This window comes from Papio anubis, chromosome 5 (genome assembly GCF_008728515.1).
Source record: "Papio anubis isolate 15944 chromosome 5, Panubis1.0, whole genome shotgun sequence".
NCBI lineage: Eukaryota > Metazoa > Chordata > Mammalia > Primates > Cercopithecidae > Papio > Papio anubis.
Genome location: NC_044980.1, coordinates 86,683,281 through 86,705,587, shown reverse-complemented (window position 1 = coordinate 86,705,587; position 22,307 = coordinate 86,683,281). Strand labels below are relative to the sequence as shown.

At 38.1% G+C, this 22,307-nt stretch overlaps 2 protein-coding genes across 7 annotated transcripts in view; both read left to right on the top strand.

Annotated features, from left to right (window-relative positions):
• FAM172A (family with sequence similarity 172 member A) overlaps positions 1 to 22,307 on the top strand; it is a 484,753-nt gene that overhangs the window by 342,203 nt on the left and 120,243 nt on the right. The window contains exon 10 of one of the 6 annotated variants that reach the window (XM_031666763.1): positions 9,663 to 9,706. The exons of 4 other annotated variants lie outside the window; for them this stretch is intronic. In XM_031666763.1, the coding sequence (XP_031522623.1) occupies positions 9,663 to 9,706 (44 nt within the window). Of the gene's footprint in view, positions 1 to 9,662; positions 9,902 to 22,307 lie in introns of those variants that run through there. One more of the 6 variants, XM_031666761.1, reaches the window with a different exon arrangement.
• On the top strand, positions 4,474 to 7,974 carry POU5F2 (POU domain class 5, transcription factor 2). The gene has a single exon (XM_003919608.5). It carries the CDS (start codon positions 6,551 to 6,553, stop codon positions 7,667 to 7,669), a length of 1,119 nt encoding a protein of 372 aa, XP_003919657.4. The 5' UTR covers positions 4,474 to 6,550; the 3' UTR covers positions 7,670 to 7,974.

Here is a 22,307-nt window from a genome sequence, read left to right as displayed (position 1 = left end):
TTTAATACATTGTCTTCCTTTAAAAATGACACCTGCCCTAGAACATATCCTTAAGAGAAACTTCTTTGAATTCCTTGGCTTCTTCTTTATGTTTCATCTACATGTCTGTCAATCAGAAAAGACCAATGTCTTGCTTGAATTTAAATTATTACAGAAAATTCTATGTAAGCAAAATGCAAAATTCTAACTGGACATTGACTAGAGTAGCACTTGCCAACAATGGCGTGATTGGCAACAAAATAAGAATTAAATACTGTGTATTTTCACTGTATACACCTTTGTACCTCTTGAGCCATGTGATTGTATAGGTGAATATTCAAAAAATAATGAAATTTACATTAAGTGAATCGGATAATAGAACTCTTGCTTTCAGTTTTCCACTCACAGTTGGTTTGATATAATTACTGCCAAGAGTTCTGAGGCTTTCAGAAGACGAAAGCTTCATTTGCCTGACGTTTTCTGCACACACATAGAATGATGAGCAGGCTGCTGGGAGCTTGAGGAATGGACTACAGGCAGATAAATTTTGATTTGGGCATGAGTATTTTGCTCAAAGAGAGGCTGACAACCTAGTTTGTTCTCTTTAAGACCTTTGGGATTATAGTGAGGTGACTGGAAGAGGATTCAGTTTGATAAGCTGACTGAATGCTGTCTGAATATCTGTCAGGTTTAAAATGCTGAAAGAAGTTTTCAATCTATATATTTAGGTAAATTTTGCTTAGAATTTTTAGTCTGGTACTACCTCTTGAATTTTCCATGGTCATTGCTGCATTTAATGCTAGTTAAAATAAGAGTTCATTTTTCAGGAAAAAAAAAAAAAGCATCCGTGTGGCTCTGTTTGGCTTGTTTCAGTTCAGTTTCCTAAAGAGATTCCAAGGAAATTCTCAGAGGCCTCAAACTTGTGATGGTAATAGCACCAAAGTCAATTAATTTGGAATCTCTTTAAAAAACAAAAACAGACAAACAAAAAAAAACATAATCCTCACAACACCTAAAAGAGTTATCTGCTGTAAACAGAAATTCTTTTCTACTTCTCATTTACTTCTCTGAGCCCCTATCACATCATGATTACTAGTTTCCTTGGTCATAAGCTGTCATTTTTGTTAGTATATTTTACTGTGCAATGCAATGAAAAATTTTTCGTTAAACCAGTTGTGCATCTCCTGCTCTAAAATGGAAGCAGAGTGATAATTTGAATGTAGAACATAGTGACTGCACCCTGACTAGAGTAATCAATGCAAGAGCATCCTTAAAGCTTTTCTTCTGTAACAAGGGCAAACTCAGCTAAAAAGTTTGTTTAAATCATGCTTGGCATAACAAGAGCCTTGAAACTTTATCTGTCTCTGACTATCTATGAATATACCTGACTCATCATCATAGTGCCTTTCAACTCAGCCCCACTCAGCTCAACTGCTCTTCCTGCCTTTACAGATATTTAAAATTCCTTAAGGCTTCTGGGGAAGGCTGCAGGGTTTTTATATTTAATATTATTTTATTTTATAGCATAGGAAGTTCATAGCTCATGAATATCTCAGATATGCAAAATAAAATGAAGGACTTTTTCTCTGTATACTCTTAAGTCCCCTTTTGGTCTCTGACTATGTGGTGGTTATGTCATATTTGTGTCGTGAGTATTTGTTTCAAAGCAGCAATTACATCATTACAGCATTACAAAGCAGCCATTTTTAAAATACTAAAAAGAACAGCAGCAAAAAGAAGTAATGTTTTAGAAAAGTCCTTCCTAATCTTAATCTGAAATTAAAGAAATTAAAGAAATTCTGTTAGCAACACTACTACATTATAGCATTTCTCCACATATAAGAGTAAAAGCATCTTGTATTACTGTTATTTACAAATGGCTATTCTTTCATCCATGTTCTTGTCCTCTGTTATCTCCTGTACAGAATAGTACTATTATCTATTATGAAAATTATCTTGAAAAGCAATAAATTATCCTATTTAGTAACTACGTTGATTTGATTAGCTCTTTTTCTATGTTATTACAACATAAATGTTCTTATTGTATACACTTTATTAGTTTTTCTTAATTGCCTAACTTATCTTTGATGGCTCACTTTTCTTTATACAGTTTAGTAAAGATCCACACAAAGGATTGACAGTTAATCATTTCAGTGTATTTTCAGGTAGTTTCCAGTGAACTGAATTGTTGTAATGTGTGATGTTAACGCTTTCACTGTGAAGTGGGAGGCATCGTTCCTTAAAGTACTCAGCTGCCAGAGTTTTCCTGGATTACTGACTTTACTCCCTGGATCCAGAGACGGTGTTCCCAGTATCTAGTCTCTGCATCTTGTCTTCTGCCTTAGCCTTTTGTCTTGCTCCTTTACTAATATGATTCTTGAGGTCCTACATCTTTCCATCTTAGTGGCAATGCCTTTGCACCACAATGCCTGGTCAGTGCTAACTTACTAGGACATCTGCAGAGTGGGGAGACAATAAAGACCAGCACCATCTAGTCTGCCCTGCCCTCTCTCTCTAACTTGGATATCATTCTTAGATCTTCTGGTCGGTTCTGTTGCTTTATTGCAGTCAAAAAAGAATTTTTTTTTTTTTTTTTTTTTTTTTGGAGATTCTGCTATAGAGAAGTAGAGCTTCTTATAGACTCTTGAGCAAAGCCATGTCCTCCTCTCTCTCGAGTATGAGAAGCTTTTGGGAGAGATGCATTTGGAAGAATGATGAAGCAAAGATCACCTTCCTATCCAGTGAAATAACTGACCAACAGAATGACATAAAAAGCAGATTACTTTCACATCCAGATGTTTTCATGGACTTACTATACTCAGAGCACTGTGACTGGCTTGTGCATTAGCATGTTACTTGGCACATAGGTACAAAACAAATCGTATATCTATAATATGAATTTAGGAGGTTCCATATCTCTTAGCTGGATAACTAAGACATAAAATTCTAGCTGTTTAAGGCAGCACAGGTATGTGAGTGGACATGGCAGTAAGTTCAGAGGGGAGGGATATCACTGTGGTCCAGAGTATAAGGCAAGACTTCTCAAAACTATCAAACTTGAACCAAACCTTACAAGAATGTTGATTCTTAACTCTGCGTCCACTGTTTCCTGCTTCCTATCATTTGTGGATCATGGCAGTTGCTTTTGTCTCCTTAGAACAGGGAATTCTTAAGGAGAACCTAATAATAAAAATCCTGATACTTTTTATTTTTAAGCATTTCTGCTTAAAACAGCTCTTTCAGAAAACCACCCTTGATTCCAAAGATCATAATAATAGAAAACTTCTCAACTTCCCTGCTCTACTGACATTTTCTCTTCTCCCTCATTTAGATTATAAATATATAGGAGACTGGAATCATGTGTTTCTCATCCTTACTCTGTAATTCCCTATGGATAAGACCAGCTTGATTCTTACACTGTAATCTAATCACTTACTAAGAGTGATTTTTTGTTGAAGGTGATGGATTAGCCTTTCAGATGCCCCAGCACAAACAGCACCAGTTGTCTTGGGCATTCCCATCAACTGCCTTCCTCTGATCTCTATTCCTGTTCTAACCAAACATGCTCCTGCTTCCTTTCCCTGCTAACCCCATTTCCATTGGAAGTTGAATATACTTTTAAGGAAATGGCAAGACTTCCCTCAAGAACATGGGCTTTTCTTTTTAGCAGCACATGCGTATAAACCGGGAGATATGCACATTGGTAGATGAGATCTGACCAAGTACAAAGAAAGCCTTAAGTGAGAGCATCCAAGTAAATCTTAAAACCCATCAAGGTAATATATAGCCTTTTTTTTTTTTTTTTTTTTTGAGACCGAGCCTCACTCTGTCACCCAGGCTGGAGTGCAGGGGTGCGATCTCAGCACACTGCAACCTCCACCTACAGGGTTCAAGTGATTCTCCTGCCTCAGCCCCCTGAGTAGCTGGGATTACAGGTGCACGCCACCATGACCGGCTGATTTTTGTATTTTTAGTAGAGATGGGGTTTCACCATGTTGGTCAGGCTGGTCTTGAACTCCTGACTTTGTGATCCACCCACCTTGGCCTCCCAAAGTGCTGGGATTACAGGTGTAAGCCACCGTGCCTGGCCAGTGTTACTTTTTAATTTAGTAAATGTTTGTAGCCACTCTGTTTTAACTCCGTTTAAATATAATAAAGCTTTGCTCACATCTATTTGAACTCACGTTTTCTAATTCATTAAAAATATTTTCATTCAACTATTGTTTTTAAACCACTAATGAACCTTTTTCCTTCTTGTGAAAATGGGCTGTTGGCCAGGCACAATGGCTCATGCCTGTAATCCCAGCACTTCGGGAGGCCAAGGTGGGCGGATCACGAGGTCAGGAGCTCAAGACCATCCTGGCTAATACGGTGAAACCCAATCTCTACTAAAAATACAAAAAATTAGCCGGGCGTGGTGGCAGGCACCTATAATCCCAGCTACTCAGGAGGCTGAGGCAGAGGGATCGCTTGAACCTGTAAGGCAGAGGTCGCAGTGAGCCAAGATCGCGCCACTGCACTCCAGCCTGGGTGACAGAGCAAGACTCCGTCTCAAAACAAAACAAAAGAAGAAGAAGAAAATAGGCAGTTTTCAATATGTGGACCTTAGCATATATATTGCTTTCTCTTCTTTATCCTTCTTTGTGATCCAGCTTTCATTCTGTTTGGCATATACTGATTGCTTCGTGATTTTGAAAAAAAAATAGCATGTAAGTATACCTCGAGAGAATAGATACCAGCAAAGTTATTCTTAAATGAACTTTTGTATATTGCAAGCTGTTTTCTATAGACTGTCATCTTAAAATCTAATTAAACGCAAATATGGAAGTCTTTTTGCCATTAATGCTACAGAGATTCATTTATTTAACGTTAAATAAATATTTCTTGACTTCCTTCTGTGTTCCAGGTATAGTTCCAGGTGCTGAGGATCTAGCAGTGAACAAGACAGACAATGACCCTGCTCATAGCCAGCACACATTCTAGCAAGGGTTGCAGTAGAGATACAGATGACACGTAACTAAGTACACAGCCTGAAGCGATGGCAGCCAATTTTCTGATTCTTTTCCCTTTACCATTGCTTCAAGGCCGCATCTGCAATCTCAACACAACACAACACAATACAACCTGTAGTGCTGGGTTGAATTTAGTCTCAATGTTCTGCCTTCATCTAGGAAAAGGTATTTAAGGGCCCAAGAAGATGAGGCTAGGAAGGATGATGGTAGATTTCAGATGTTTTAGGAGACCCAGTATATAAGATTTGACACCCTATGGAGAATAGAAAAAGTCAAGAACAGCTCCTAGGTTTAAGCTTGGGTGACTGAGTTAGTGATAACTAGCTCAAAAGTCCCGGGATTGGAGGCAGGTTTAGAAGTGCTGATAATGAATTTGACTAGGGGCAGTGAAAAATACAAAACTGGAAATCAGAAGAGAAGTCAGAACTGAAATACAGATTTGGCTGTTACCAGCATTTCATGTAAATTTTAAAAGGAAAAGGAGCAAGAAGAGTAGTCAACATTGCCAGATACGGCAGGATGAGGATTTTTTTAAAAGGCCATTGGATTTGACGGTTGAAAAATCACTGATGACTTCAAGAAGACCAATTTCAGTAGATGTGGGTGGGGACAGAATCACATCATGGTTAGTTTAAAGAATGAAGGGCTGTGATTGTCTAGCCAAGGTCATTGTGCTCTTACTCTTTGGAAACTTTGAAACTGAGGTCAGAGCTTCTCTTTCTCCGCCCACCCCCTCCTTAGGTCTCTCCACACAGGGCCCACAACTGGATGCCTGAGCTAGGGGCATGATGGAGGGACAAATTAAGATCATTGGGTCTCTGGTGGGATAAGGGCCCAAGGATAAAGGAGCCTGATGTTGGTGAGTCAGATATTGCAGGGAGCATCCTCAGTGGGTCAGGCCAGTTCAGAGACCTGTCTCTAGAGTGGGAAAGAGAAGACACACACCTAGATCTCTGTTGGTTGAGGAAACTCTGGACCAAGAAGCTGGGTTAGAATGGGAAACAAAAGGACTTTCAAGGCTGAGGGAAGAAACATGGAATTAGTTACAAAGTTCTGCCCCAGTGAGGGAGTGGAATCTGGCAGTTTGGGGGTGGAGTGGTGGGGGTAGAATCTGAGGGAGTAAACTGATGTTAACTAGAAACTCAAGCAGGGATGCCTAGGTTTCTTAGGGCACAGGTACTGGGGATGTGCAAAGAGGAACTATTGGCAGTACTTGTGACCATAAAGATAGTAGTGAGGGGGCAGTTATATGAATTGAGGGTTCGTCCCAGCAATATCTGGCATATAGATATTTAATAATTATTTGTGAAGACAAGAAGTTAGGTAGTTCCTGGGGATCAGGGGTCCTGAGTTTCTGAAGAGCCATAAGAAAATACCTGGGTTCTATTCAGGGAGAGGATGGAGGCAGTGACTAAGGGACTCCAGACAGCTTGGAGATGCAAATCCCAAAAGGGAGCTTTGTACCTCTATGGGAGTTGGAAGCAAAGGTCAGGGTCGAGGGCTCACTCCCTTAACCCTAGGACCCAGGAGTTCCTACGGATCTACGAGATTTCCCTCCTATGCACAGGCACCCTTGGCCTGTAACGCCTTCTCCGCCCACTGGGGGGCGGGGCTTGAGGGGGCCGGTGGCTGTTCTGAAGCCTCGAGGGCCATCAGTTCCTACCAGAGCTGCTGCGGGTGCCATCCCACCCATGGCCGGACACAGGCCCTCAAACCACTTCTTCCCCCTTCCAGGCAGTGGTGGGGGCGGCCCCAGAGGGCCAGTGCCCCTGCGGGTTGAGACCCTGACCTGGTTGAGCACCCAGGCGGCCCCTGGCAGGGTGATGGTCTGGCCAGCAGTCAGGCCAGGGGTCTGCCCAGACCCTGAGGTGTGGAGGATTTCCCCGGCTCCCCTGCCACACGAATTCCGGGGCTGGATAGCACCCTGCAGGCCCCGTCTTGGAGCTGGTGAGGCAGGGGACTGGTTGCGAAGCCCCTCCGAAGGCGCCCTCCCTGGGCCCTACATTGCCCTGCGGAGCATCCCGAAGTTGCCGCTGCCAGAGGACGTCTCGGGCATACTGAAAGAGTTGCAGCAGCTGGCCAAGGAGCTGAGGCGGAAGAGGTTGAGCCTAGGGTACTCACAGGCCGATGTGGGGATCGCTGTGGGAGTTCTATTTGGGAAGGTGCTTAGCCAGACGACCGTCTGCCGCTTCGAGGCCCAGCAGCTAAGCCTTGCCAACATGTGGAAGCTGCGACCACTGCTGAAAAAGTGGCTGGAAGAAGTGGAAGCAGAGAACCTTCTGGGCTTATGCAAAATGGAGATGATCTTGCAACAGTCTCGGAAGTGGAGACGGGCAAGCAGGGAGCGACGAATCGGAAACAGCCTAGAGAAATTCTTTCAGCGGTGCCCTAAGCCCACGCCCCAACAAATCAGCCACATTGCTGGGTGCCTCCAGCTGCAGAAGGATGTGGTTCGAGTTTGGTTCTATAACCGCAGCAAGATGGGCAGTCGATCAACCAATGATGCTTCCCCACGGGAGGTTGTGGGGACAGCCGGGCCTCCTTGCCCAGGGGCACCAGTGTGCTTTCACCTGGGACTGGGGGTCCCAATGGATATCCCCCACTATACACCTCTCTACTCTGCAGGAGTAGCCCACTCCTCTGCCGCAGCCACCGCTGTGGGCCTTCTCAGACTTTAGGGCTGAGGGACTTGCCCTTCGCGGCACGGTTGGAGAGGGGAGAAGGGAAAACCCAGGAAATGTCCCTGGGGTTCATTTGAGGGCTTTTAGCATTAATTTCTCATTCACTGTCTAACGAAGTTAAGGATACATAGTAGGGAATGGGGGTTGGAATTGTTCAAGAAAAACCTGGGAGAGAAGATGAAGTTTATTGCAGTTTTGTGTTTTCCCTTTGTTTTTCCCTAGCATTGATTTCAAGGTACATTACAGTATATAGATGGTTTCGATATTTTGTTCCTTTTTAAAATTAAATATTGTGTCTGTTATTCCTTGTGGTTATCAGTAAACATAGGGTTTAAATTTTTGTATAAACACAATACTAAGTGAAAAACTCAAGTCACAGAAGACTCCCTTAGTATACAATTTTTTACTTAAAATCAAGCCGAACTCTGTGTAAACACAAATACAAAATCCAGGATAATAGTTATCTTGAGGGGATGACTTGAGCATGTGATAGGGAAGAAACACACAGAGCACACCTAGAGCCTTTGCTGAAACACCTGAGCTTTCTTGGAAGATTCCTTTTTTTTTTTTTCTAATTTACCTTTTCATTTCCGGTGCCCCAGCTTCATGTCAGGGTCTCAGTTCATCTCCCCACTTTATGCAGTCTCGTGGGATTATGTCCTGTCCTGCCACAGTCACTGTATTTTAAACTCCTTCATTACTGAGGTTGGCAAGCTGGACAGCCAGAGCTTCAGTCCCAGCTGTAGCTTACTCCTCCAGTCCCTGGGAATTTCCCTTACTTTCTTTTTATCTCTTATATAGTTTTGAGAGGATATTTGTAATAGTTTATCCAAACTTCCCTGTTGGTTTTTGCCATTATACATCAAACCACTCTTGTAATTTCCTCTCTGAAATTGGTCCTTTCAGTTTTTCACGTCTACTTTGGTCAATTTTGGTCACCATATACCAAATGGAAATCATTCATCCCTCTGTGTTTTCAGATCTGCTGTCACACACCTGCATGCTCTATTTATTGTCCTGGAATTCTATCAGTATGTATTATATCAGAGTTTATGTCTTATTTCTGGATACTAATCTTGTCAATTTTTGCTTTTTTTGTAATCAGTCTTACAAAGGTTTTATCTATAGGTATTTTCAAAGTATAAGCTTTTTGACTTATTCTACTTAACTACTATTTTTATTCCCTAGTTAATTAATTTTCACTTCATTCTTATTAATTTTTTCCTAGTTTCTTCTGGTTTCTTTCATTGTTCTTTTTTAAATAGTTTTTAGATGAGTACTTAATTTCTTTTTTTTTTTTTTCTAGTGACTGTATAGAAAATAATTTTTGTGGGCCCAGGAGTGTAAATCAGGGGCCCAATGAGAGACTTAACTCTGGGCTGGGCACGGTGGCTCATGCCTGTAATCCCAGCACTTTGGGAGACCAAGGCGGGTGGATCACGAGGTCAAGAGATCTTCTTCATGAGGCTGTAGAAACTTTACCTTTCCCTATTTGTGATAAAATATAAAATTTGCCATTGTAAACGTGTAAATTCAGTGACATTAATTACATTCACAATGTTAGGCAACCATCACCACTATCCATTTCCAACATTTTTCCATCACTCCAAACATAAACTCTTCTCATTGAGCAATAACTCCGTTCCCTTCCTCCCTCCCCCAGTAACCGTTAATCTACTTTATATTTCTGTGAATTTGCCGGTTCCAAGCAGTTCGTATTCATGGAACCATAAGACATTTGACCTTTTGTATCTGGCTTATTTCACTTAGCACGTTTTCAAGGTTCATCTATGTTGTAGTGTGTATCAGAACTTCATTCCTTTTTTATGACTGAATAATATTCCATTGTATGGATATACCACATTTTGTCTATCCATTCCTTTGATGATGGGTACTTAGATTATTTTCATTAATAGCCAATGGGCTATTGTGAATAATACTGCTATGAACATTTACATATAATAATCTATTTGTTTACCTGTTGTTTTAGTTCTCTTGAATGTATACATAGGAGTGGAATTTCTGAGTCATACGGTAAGTCTGTGCTTAACTTTTTGGGAAACTACCAAACTGTTTTCCATAGTGAAGGCACCATTTTACATTCCCACCAGCAATCTACAAGAGTTCTAGTTTTTCCATATCCCTGGCAACACTTGTTGTTTTTTTTTTTTAATTATAGCCATCTTGGTAGCTGTTAAGTGGTATCTCATTGTGATTTTGATTTGTATTTCCCTAATGACTAATGATGTTGAGCATCTTTTCATATGCTTATTATCTATTTTGTATCTTCTTTGAAGAAACGTCTATTTGAGTCCTTTGCCTATTTTTAAAATTGGATTGTTTCTTTTCTTCATAGAGTCTGGATATTAAGCCCTTATCAGATAGATGGTTTGCAAATATTTTCTCCCATTCTGTGGGTTGTCCTTTCACTCTTTTGACTGTACTGTTTCAGTCAAAAAAGTTCCTTTTTTCCATATATATATATATATATATATGTATGCACACACATACCATTGTGGGTCACTTGAAATTTCATAGGAATTGTAGGATCAGTTTTTCCATTTCTGCCCAAAACACCATTGAGATTTTATTACAGAGTGCATTGAACCCTCATATTGCTTTAGGGAGTGTTGTCATGTTAACAATTTTAAGTCTTACAATCCATGAACACAGGCTGTCTTTCCACTTATGTCTTCTTTAATTTCTTTGAGCAATGTTTTAGTTTTCAGTGTACAAGCCTTTCACTTCCTTAAAGTTATTTGTAGGTATTTTATTCTTTTGGATACTACTGTAAATGGAATAGTTTCCTTCATTTTCTTTTCAAATTGTTCATCGCTAATGGATAGAAATACAACCGAGTTTCCTGTGTTGATTTTGTATCCTGCAACTTTGTAGATTTAGTTCTAACTAGTTTTTTGGTGTATTCTTTAGGGTTTTCTACATGTAAATAGTGTCATCTGTGAATAAAGATAGTTTTGCTTCTTCCTTTCCGATTTAGATACTCTTTCTTTTTCTTACCCACTTGCTGTGGCAAGAATATGTAGTACTGTGTTGTATAAAAGTAGCAGAAGGGTACATCCTTTTCTTGTTTTTGTTCTTAGGAGAAAAACTTTCAGTCTTTTCACCATTGAGTATGACGTTAGCTCTGGCTTTTTCATATGTAGTCTTTATCATGTTGAGGAAGTTTCTTTTTTCTTAGGTTATTGAATGTTTTATATGCAAGGGTATGGGTTTTTGACCGTTTCTCTGGGATAAATGAAAAATGCTTCAGGGATATATGAAATCCTATGACTATTTCATAAGATTATGCTAACTACCAGTACCACTACTTCCTTCCCCAGTACTACCATCACCATTGCACCCACACCTAAGATACCTAAGCATTTTTTTCTCCTACTGTAAGAGTGGTTATTTTTCTGTTTTGAGGGATCTCATTCTCATGACATCTTTGTAAGAATAAATGACTTACCCAGGGTGATGAAAATAAGTTTTAAACCAGATCTTCCATAGTCCACAACATGAAACAGCCCAGATGTAGCTCAGCTTTCAGGAATGAACTTTTGGTGAAGTACTTTAAAAACAAAAAGTCAAGTAAATATTAATGCTGCACTTACATTATTCTAACTCTTTAAAAAGATTACATAATTATAAACAAATTGTAACAACTTTAATTTTCAGAACATACCTATAAGCTGTATTGTTTCAGGTGGACAATGGAGATGTATCAAGGTTACACATACACACTTGTATAAGATTAGCTTGAGTTGTCAGTTTATTTACTCAAGAATATAGAATCACGTTGGAAATATGATGGCCACAAAGCATGTGTAAATGAACCATATATATCAGCACAGCTTCCCATGGTCCAGCGTCCTTTATGACAATGCCCAAAATACAGCACTGGATAAAAAGTGTGGAAATGAATTCCACACTATAGCTTTTTTATCCTTAGGGCTACATCAATGCTCAAGAACAACTTAATGTCTGCTCTTAATGCTTCCATTTAAGAGAATGTTTGGAGATGTTAAGCTTCTTCTGGTTCTTGGACCAAACTCAGTGACAGTGAATCCACAACATCATCAAGCAGAAGAATATGAATTAGTGCCTGAGTCTCTGATCCCAGCTTACAACATCCCAGTGAGACCATTTCCTCCACACAAGCTACAGGGACCCAGCTTCACAAATGTGTGCTTTTTCTTCTTGTCAGTATCTAAAGGTAGAGCACTGAGGATCCATGTAAGTTAGTGAAAATAGAGCCAAATCCTAATTGCTTATCTTTAGATTCAATAGGTGACTAATCACTTACTATTGGATTATCCCACTAAAAGTCACACGGCACCAACTCCATTTCATCCTTTTCCTAGACAGCCCTTCTGGAAAGCCTTGGAAAGGAGATGTTTCAGCAGAGTCAGACAGTGTTGAATGCCAGAATAAACAACTCTGATTGTGTTGTGAACATAAGAGCTGTGAAGAGGCGCTGACCTCAGCTGCTCCTTCGGTTCCTCTGCAGCATCTACAGATGTGGAGAAATTGTGATGAGCTCTCAAGTCTCAGGGAACAGCTCCTAGAGTCCATCTCAGCCCCCGCATAGCTGCATCATTGACACAGCTGCCCCACCTCTGCTTAGGCAAAGCTTCTATGTGTCACTAATCAGCTTCACATAATTTAAAAGATTTTCCATCACTAGTTCTCTTGGCTTGCTGTGAAAAGGGAAAAGACTGGACCTTAAGAAAACCTTTATACTGAAGTGATTTCAGATTTTTCAGAGATTTAAGATGATATGTAGAAACTTTAATCATAAGATCCCTTAAACAGAAGAATAACCACCCTTAGAGTTGGGAGAAAACCAAGAATGTGTTGTTAAGTAGTTAACAATGTTAAATGTTACAGATATCAAGTAATGTAAGAAATCAACCAAGATACATTGGCCAGGTGCGGTGGCTCATGCCTGTAATTCCAGCACTTTGGGAGGCCAAGGTAGACAAATCACTTGAGGTCAAGAGTTCGAGACCAGCCTGGCTGACATGGTGAAACCCCGTCTCTACTAAAAATACAAAAATTAGCCAGGCATGGTGGTGTGCACCTTAATCCCAGCTACTCAGGAGGCTGAGGCAGGAGAATCGCAGCCTGGGCAACAAAGTGAGACTCTGTCTCAGAAAAAAAAAAGAAAAAGAAATCTACTAAGCCATATCATTTCAATAACTAAGATGCCATTGATACCTTTAGTAATAATATCAGTGGCATAGTTAGTAAAGGCAGATGTCAAACAACAGTCCAAAGTCTTCATATTTGCCCAGATTTTCTCCTGCCTCAATTTAAAAAATAAATTTTAACTCCTGACTCCAATAGATCTTCACTGTCATTCTGAAAATGTCTCTTTATCAAACATTTTGGTTATCTTGTATTTCCCATAGACATGGCAAGTATTTTTAATCTAAGATGCTGAGCCCCTTTAGAGTATAAACAGAATAGTGTTTTTTGTACAAATGTGCATTTTCTTTAAAGATGGTTGATAGCCTTTATCACATATTCAAAGGGGAGCATGACTCATCTTTGGATCTACAGTTACAGAATTTAAGAAGCACCTTCCCTTTTGCCACCTTTTCAAGTGATTTCCTTTGACAGTACTTATCTAATAGGTAATTTCTGGTTTTCTTTGAATCTATATGTTCTAGATATCTCCAACTCAGTGTCATATGAAGGCCCTAAGTTGCATTTTACATTAGTCTTTTAAGTTTAGACTAAATAACGTATTGATAATTGCCTTTCTTGTTCTTACACTTTTATCAATCCTTGGCACTTTAATTAAAATCTTATCATAATGAACAATTTCTCTTTTTCCTAGAAGTTTTCTTATTCACTAAGAAATCATGAGGTGTTTGGATATCTGTCCTTATTTCAAAGCATGATCCTTTTCTGGAATTAGCATCTGTTTCAATAATTTCTTTTTTAAAAAAAAAAAAGATATACTGTATATCCTTGTTTATTATACTAAATCTGTTTCATGGCGATTTGTTTTTCAGAATAGCCACTTTTGTTTATGCCTTTCTTCTAGAAATAGTCTTGCCTACTAAACAATATTGGTTTTCTTGGCAAAATCTATTCAAGATTAATTCTTTTCACAATGCAAAATGGTATTATTTATGTCAAACTGTGTTTTTAAAGTGAAGACTACAAAGCCATTGCAATTAAACCTAGTGGAAATGTACTTGAGAGAGTGATTCTAAAGTGAAAGAATAAAACTTAGAAAGATAGTTAAGGAAATTTTGAAGGTAAAGATTTAGGTGGCCAATTATTTAACAGTGTGATGGTGGTGGCGGTGATGGGCAAAATAACAGAAACAAATATTTATTTATTGGAAAGTGAATTGGTACAACTTTCATGAAAGGTTGTTAGGTAATTCATATGGAAAGCTTTTAAAATGTGCATTTCCATTTGCCCATCATTTCAACTTTTAATAATTTTTATAAGAAAATAATTGTGTGTGGCCAGGCGCAGTGGCTCATGCCTATAATCCCAGCACTTTGGGAGGCTGAGGCGGGCGGATCACAAGGTCAAGAGATCGAGACCATTCTGATCAACATGGTAAACACCCGTCTCTACTAAAAGTACAAAAATTAACTGGGTGTGGTGATGCACGCCTGTAGTCCCAGCTACTCAGGAGGCTGAAACAGGAGAATGGCATGAACCCAGGAGGCAGAGGTTGCAGTGAGCCAAGATCAGATGCCCCTGGACCCCAGTCCGGCAACAGAGCAAGACTCCGTCTCAAAAAAATAAAGGAAAGAAAAGAAAATAATTGTGTGTGTGTGTGTGTGTGTGTGTGTGTGTGTGTGTGTGTGTGTAAGGATTTAGCAAAAAGAGTGGTCATACAGAAATTTTTTAAAAAGCTTAACAGCAAAAAATTTGAAACAACCTAAATGTTTAACAACGGGTTAAGTAAATAAAATTAAACATGATAGACAGTTAAAATTGTATTACAGAACCACAGTTTTGATAGAAAGTTCAGAGTAAATTGTTGAATGAAGCAAAACAACTTATTAAACTTCATACCATTTTTAAAATATATATTACATAGAGAAAAAAATCTAAATGTATATACAGGTATTGGTATTGTTCGTGACTTTTTTTTAGAATTTTTGCTGTATGTATTTGTTATACAATTTTAAACATCCAAGAAATATTTTTTAAAGGAAGGCTTTAGGAGATCTAGAGTTCCAAAAGATACACATTCTCCTAGTCTTCTTTGTTTCTAAAATAGTATTTTCTCCTTACAAAGCAATATTTAAAAGGGTAAATCTGACCTATTCATTTTTAGTCACATTTTTAGTTTCTGTAAAAGAAAGGCAATTATCTAAATGGAGGAATACGGAGCCATATACATTAGAAAAACATTGCTAAAAATTAAGGTTTGGTTTTTTTTAAAATCAGAGGCCCATTAATGTTAAAGAGCTCCAGCGTAGCACAGTGAGTGAAGACACCTGCCATATGTCTGTTTTTCTGCACAACATGGTAATTTACAATTACAATTAGTGTGTTTATATACCTCTGTAGTTAACTCATATTTAGAATATAATGTAACCCAAATCATTTTCATGTTTCTGAATGTTTACTTTTCAATTTTAAAAAGCATTTGAAAATATCAAAATCCTGATTTTAACACAGTAGAATCTTCTTTGCTTGTCATTTTTGAAGAAACCAAATGAATATAAATGAGCTCTATGGATTTCTGAGTTGGAAGGCAAGGTCAGTTCCTGTGATTACATCCCCAGCCAGTTGAAAGATGAACTGTCATGAACTGAATCCACCCCAATATCCAGTGAAATCCTTAAAACAAGTCATTAGCATTATCATAGCTACACCAGTGAAGAGAAACATGACAGGAAGCTTTGGGAGAGGCTACATAGTTTATCGAAGGGGCTACCTCTAGAAAACAGTTCAGCACCTAAGTCTGTCAAGCTGCAACTGCGTCACCTCACTTTCCAGCTAGGAGCACAGCTACTAGGCAGAATTAGCTACTTTGGTCTTGAACCTTGGACTTAGGTTTTCTTCCTGCAGCTTCCAACAAAATGACAAAATACAAACTAGCTTCACTTGCTGCTGTCACCTCTTCTATTGCCAAAGACTGTGGTTGGAAAAGGAAACGTTGGGGCCTTCCTGAGATTTCACTACATCTAAAAATCAATATTCTTTTTTAAAACTGTATAGCCTGAATGTCATTTCTTCTTCAAATGAATAACTGTATTGCTTAACAAGTAGTCCTCCTTTTCCTTTCAGCATATATAATGTAGACCATCTTCTAGGTCTAGGTCGTGTGGCCAGGGCAGTGTATAAGATGCATTGCGTTGATTCATTATTTTAGAATGGATGATAATGTTCCTAAATCTGCTTTAAAACTTTGAGTATTATTGATTGAGTAGTGGAAAATCTTAACATATACCTTTTTAATTGAAAGAGAATTTGTTTCAGTATGCCACGCTATTCGTTTTCTAGGACTGCCAAACAAACTACCACAGATTGGGTGGCTTGAACAACAGAAATTTATTTTCACGCAGTTCTGGAGGCTAAAACTCTGAGATGAGGTTGTGGGCAGGGTTGGTTCCTTGTGAGAGTTTTCAGGGAAGGATCTGGCCCAGGCTTTTTTCCTTGGCTTGTAGATGGCTGTATTCTCCCCGTATCTTTATATTGTCTTCCTTCTGTATATGTGTGTGTCTCTATTTCCTCTTTTTGTAAGTGATATTAGATTAGGACCTATCCTAATGACCTCATTTTAACCTAATTACCTCAGTAAAGATCCGTCTCCAAATACAGTCACATTCTAAGATACTAGAGCTTGGGACTCCCACACATAAATTTGGTGGCGGACACAATTCACCCAATAACAGCTACTACCCCTACTGTAGAGAAAAAATAGGTGATCAGGGATAGGTTTAGAAAGGCAGAGAGACTTTGTTTCCTACAAAGGAGTTAAATAAGGTGGTATGATGGAAAGGAAAGAGTATTAGCCACAGAGTCAAAGAGTCCCAGATCTGCATTCAAATAATACCACCATTCTAGGGTTATCTTCTCAGGAAAATTTTACCAAAAATAAGATTTCTTCCCTCCCAATCAATAACCTTCTGGGCTGAAGAATTACAGTAACTTCTTATTTATCTGTATTTTCGGAGCAGGACAATTGAACTCTCATCAGTCTCACTTATATTAGGAAGAAAATTTTGATATTTTGATAGAGATATGATTCTTAAATTTCCCCAGAAAAATGGATATGTGAACTTATTGAGAAAGCTGTGTCACTTTTCACTAAGAATTGTCAGCCACTAAGTTTATCAAGCTAATGTACAGAACAGTCAGTTGACTTGCCTTTAATTTGTTGTCATTGTGTTTATGAAAAGCAGAACTAAAAACAGAAGAGAACAAGTTTAGACAGTGACTGTTTTCATAAACAGTTTTAATAATATTGCTAAATCCAAGAAGACACTAAGTTTTTTACATTTATTAACTGTAAATATTTCTGTAATAATCAACCATTAAATAATACAGATATTGTAAATGATCACCTCATTTCAAACATTATTTTTTGGCACCAGTCTGCTTGCTAAATATGTATTACCTTTGACCAAAGAGAAGAGATGGGGAAAAAAAAAAAAAAACCTCCCCATACAGGAATTTAGTGTGTTATTCTTTACTCCCCTGAAAAGCCAATCACCGCAACACCATAGGGAAAAAAGAACGTTTTGCTGCTTCTGTGTCACATCATTAAAGTAGTTAATCTGCAGCCATAAATTTTTGTCTTCTGGGCCAAGAAATTTCAAGTAAAATACTAACAAAAATGTAACACTTTTAAATGAGAAGTGAAAGCATCTTTATCCTTTTTATTTGAGTTTCCAGAAATGGCATGCTCCATAAAAAATTGTATCATTTTTATTTTTAAACTGAGTTTCTTGCATTAGTCAGTAAACAATTTATTTGGTGAACATTCTCTGTGCACATATATACACCATGTGAACATTTAAGAAACAGAAGGTGCTTGAATTTGTGAGATTTAAATATTTTCTCACAGTTGATCCAGTGATACTACAGTTGAAATAAAACCATATATAAATGAAATACCACTTTCTACTAAGATGTAAGTATAGATTTTTTAATTATTGTTTTAATGAGGACAATAACAATTCCATGTATTCAGTGGAACATCTCATAAATCTTTAGCATGTTTACTCTCATGTGCATTCTAAGACTCACCATAAAACTACCTATCCTAATTACAGATATGCATATTCATTTTATTACATTATCTAACTAGACATATTTTATATTGCTAATTTTCCTGCAAATATTAACTTTTAAAACTATAGGCAATTATTTGATATCTCATTTATGTTGTTCTCCTAAAAATGTGCATACACATATCAGTATACATATTTTAAATATATTATGTGAAATATGGATTATGTAGACCATATGTAATACCCCAGGACATGACAAGCAAAATGGTAATATTTACCATAGCAATTTTTGGCCATTTCCAAGACATCCTTGCTGTGGTCCCAAACCAACTCCTGCTTTTCCTCCAGGCCCCGCATCTTCATATTCGTGTAAGCAGTAACATTGTACCTCTATACTTTATCCTCAGTGACCAAATTTCTAATTAGCACCTGTTAAGGGCTAGGCACTAAAGATTCAGAATTAGACAAGAAGCACATAAGCTTGAGAGAGGAAAGAATTGAGAAAATCAAGGATTACATCACCAAGCGAACAGTGTGAGAGGAATGGGCAGAGGAACAACACAAAGAAAGGAGCAAAGAACTCAGTGGAAATATATGGAAACATTCTTAAGAACAGGGAACAACATAAAGGATAACTAGGAGTGGAGGGGGGTGAGGAGAGAGAGAGAGAGCAAGAGAGAGATGACCAAAAGTCAGGAAGGGGAGGAAAAGTGAAGGGAGTTTATTTTGACTGAAAATCTGGACTGTAATTTGTTACTGAAATTAAGAGTTAAATGTAGTGGTAAAAATACACTCATAGACAAAAAGTTATATAGTTCTCAGTATATAATTACTTGAGGCTTCCAAAATGCATGAGAAGAAATATTTTTTAACATTAAATATTAATATATCAGTCTTTCAAAAAGACATTGAACAGCACAATAGATAATTTATTTAATTGTAGTACTTTTGTTAATGACGTTTTTGTCATTCAAGACAAAAAAAAATCATTCTTCCTGTGACTGGTTTTTATATCGACTTATGTCAAATAGCCTAGGTCATAATACTAAGTTCTAAGGTTCTAAAGGCCTTTCTTCCAGGAACTAATGTCATTTAGTACTGGTGTAAACCTTCTTGATGATTTGCATTGGCACCATGGATCAGCAAATCCAGAGTTATTAATGGCTTAGCAGATCCACTGGCCTGTTCTTATCAAGAGTCAATTGTCTTCATTAGACTTTTGATTTAAAAAAAAAAAAAAAAAACTGTTAATCAGTTTCTTTAAGTTTATTATAATCTCATAAATAAACCACTAAAAAGTGGAAGTTGAAGAAACCACCAGACACAAGACAATCTCTTAAGTAAAAGCCTACTTGCCTTTGTTTGCAAAAACATGTATCTGATTAGAAACTCTGTTGACTGCCATGGAATACGGTTAAACTGTTTCTGTTCACAGCTCATTATACGAGAGAATGCCTAGCATGATACTGGAGATAAAATAGATATCAATAAATGTTTAAATCAAACAATTGACTTAAGATAAATAATTAATTCTTCTGCATTTTATTCTCATATGAAATTGAAATGATTGGTATACTCCTGGTCAGAGTCATTCTGAGAACAGCAGCAAAAAAAACCAACCACCTTTGTAAGAATTATTGAAAACCATTTAGGCATAAAGAACAATGCAGTTCTTAATTATACTTTTTTTGTGAAATGAGGAAACTGTATATATATCTTTAGTTATTATTAAGTCCGGTGTTGCTTCCATCTGTGAATACTGAAATGCCTTAATGTATATATTGATCCTTATAAAACTTTCTAAAATGAGAGTCCAGTTTCTAAAATGAGTCCCTATAAAACTGCAGAATTCTAAAAAGATTCATTTTTCCCCCAAGTCATGCAGACTCACTGGTGTCAGTGGCTATGAATAAACACATGAGTCCTGACACCATACTTTGTTTTTAAATACAAGTGACACTTTTTAGCATAAATTGTTTCAGCAGGTGAATTTTTTTGCAGATAGGCCAAAAATCTATTAGAACCCAGCACTGATAGATCTATTTCTTAAGAATGTCTCTTACTTCTGATAATTCCCAAAATATGTATAATGAAACATGTTAGGTGAATAATTCTGAGAGGTCTGCTCAAGGCAGTGGGCTCATGTTTAGTGCATTCCACTGGGCAATTGCCTTTTCAGACCCTTACCATCTACAGAGGAGAGCCAGAAGGTATATACCCTCATAGCTTAAGGTTCCTAAAAGTTAAATATGTTGGAATTTAATAAGAATATTTAGAAAATGGAAGTTAAATAATTATTCTAAGAACACTGAGGGTTTTTTGAGTTATTCGTAACTCAACTTGAGGTAGAATATAGCTCACTCGAATCATAATGCCGGATGAGTTGTTTTCCAGCCAGCTCTTAAAATGTTTTACATGTTATAGTTTAAATATTATAGTTTAAAAGGGTTAGTAAATGCTTTTCCAGAATGAATTTTCACATTGTCTTCTGGAAAGCATGTACTAACCCTGTTATTGTCCAGTGCTTCTGCTCTCTTACCCGAGAGAGATAGCTATAGCTAGTTTTCAGTTGTTTATGAATACGTTGTTTATTTGGGAAATTATCCACAATGAACCATCATCTTAGACTAGCTTCTCCTTGTTTCCCAGTATATTTTCATTTTCTTTTTCTTTTTCTTTTTTTTTTGAGACGGAGTCTCGCTCTGTCGCCCAGGCTGGAGTGCAGTGGCCGGATCTCAGCTCACTGCAAGCTCCGCCTCCCGGGTTTACGCCATTCTCCTGCCTCAGCCTCCCGAGTAGCTGGGACTACAGGCGCCGCCACCTCGCCCGGCTAGTTTTTTGTATTTTTTTAGTAGAGACGGGGTTTCACCGTGTTAGCCAGGATGGTCTCGATCTCCTGACCTCGTGATCCGCCCGTCTCGGCCTCCCAAAGTGCTGGGATTACAGGCTTGAGCCACCGCGCCCGGCCTTCCCAGTATATTTTCTATGCCACTTTTTCCCACTACGAAACTAGTATCTTCTCAGCAAATGCAAACTACTTTTAATTATGCCAAGTAAAACATAATCAGGAGAATAAACTCCCTCTCTCCCACTATCTCTCCTTCTATAATTATTATGAGGTATTAGAAAACTGAATATGAATAACGTTGGATTGCCTACCACTTTTAGTCATCTATAGCAGTTACATGGATAATCTAGAAACTTCTTGCCCTTAAACACATATTAGCATTTTAAAATGCCACTATTATAATTTACTGTATAGTAATTTTACATATTCAAATATGTAGACATGAATTCAAACATGAATACATGAATATCAAGCTCATGTTTTATAGCACTGAAAAAGAAGCTGAATACAATCTACTCTTTTCAGTTACTGTACTAGTACAGACTCTTCATTTTAAGTTACATAACCCCAATTCAAGCTTCTTACCAAAAAAGAAAAAGAAAAGTATTGATTCATGTAAACTGAAAAACCCAGATGTAGATCTACTTCTGGTATCAACAGATCCTGGGACTCAAATTCTGTCATCCAAACTCCTTCCGTCTCTCTTTCTACTTTTCTTTGCCTGTTGGCCTCATTCTTTCTTTCTCGCAGAAAGGGCTTTTTCACACAAACAGGCAGGGTATCTACAGGCAGTCGCAGCAACTTCTATTCAGCATAATCCGAGAGAAACAGCCTTCTCTCTGCCCTAGCATCTAAATATCACTGAAGCCAAAGAGGTCACATATTAGGACAGGCTGTGATTGGCCAGCCTGAGCCAGTACCCGTATCTATGAGGGGGTTGGGGGTAGGGCATGGTATTATAATTGACAGCCTAGTGAAGACTATATGGAGTTGAAGAGAAATGCTTCCCCAGAGAAGAGTTTTGAATATGTCTACCATCATTGTCCTTGTGTCAATTTTTCCAGTTTCTTGAAAAATTTAATATACGGGCCACAGTTAGATCTCAGGTTTCTGATACAGAGAAAAGAGAAAGTGTAGGATACTGCACACAGGAAGATCCAATATTATAAACACTAGAACTGATCCGTCACTTGACCGATATTCGAATCTGTGATTCTGAAATAGACCTCAATGTTAGCACAGTGCCCCAAATCATTTTTGCTGTATCAACCAATTACCACATAAAGCCTGAGGCCTGCTATGTGGAGGGCCTTCTTTCAGTACTGTTCATTTCATTCAGAACCTGTAATCCCTGACATGAGCCCACTTATCCACCTACCTATATCCGAAGATAGCTTACTGGCATTGGTACCACAGACCAGGAGAACATGTAAGCATACAGAGACTTAGTCTGTTAGTTCTTCATATTAATCCTATTTTATCTTCTGGTATAACCAATTTAATCTTTTTAAGGGAGAGCTGCTAATATTTTGGGATTATTCTTACCAGCACTTAATTTCTGTCT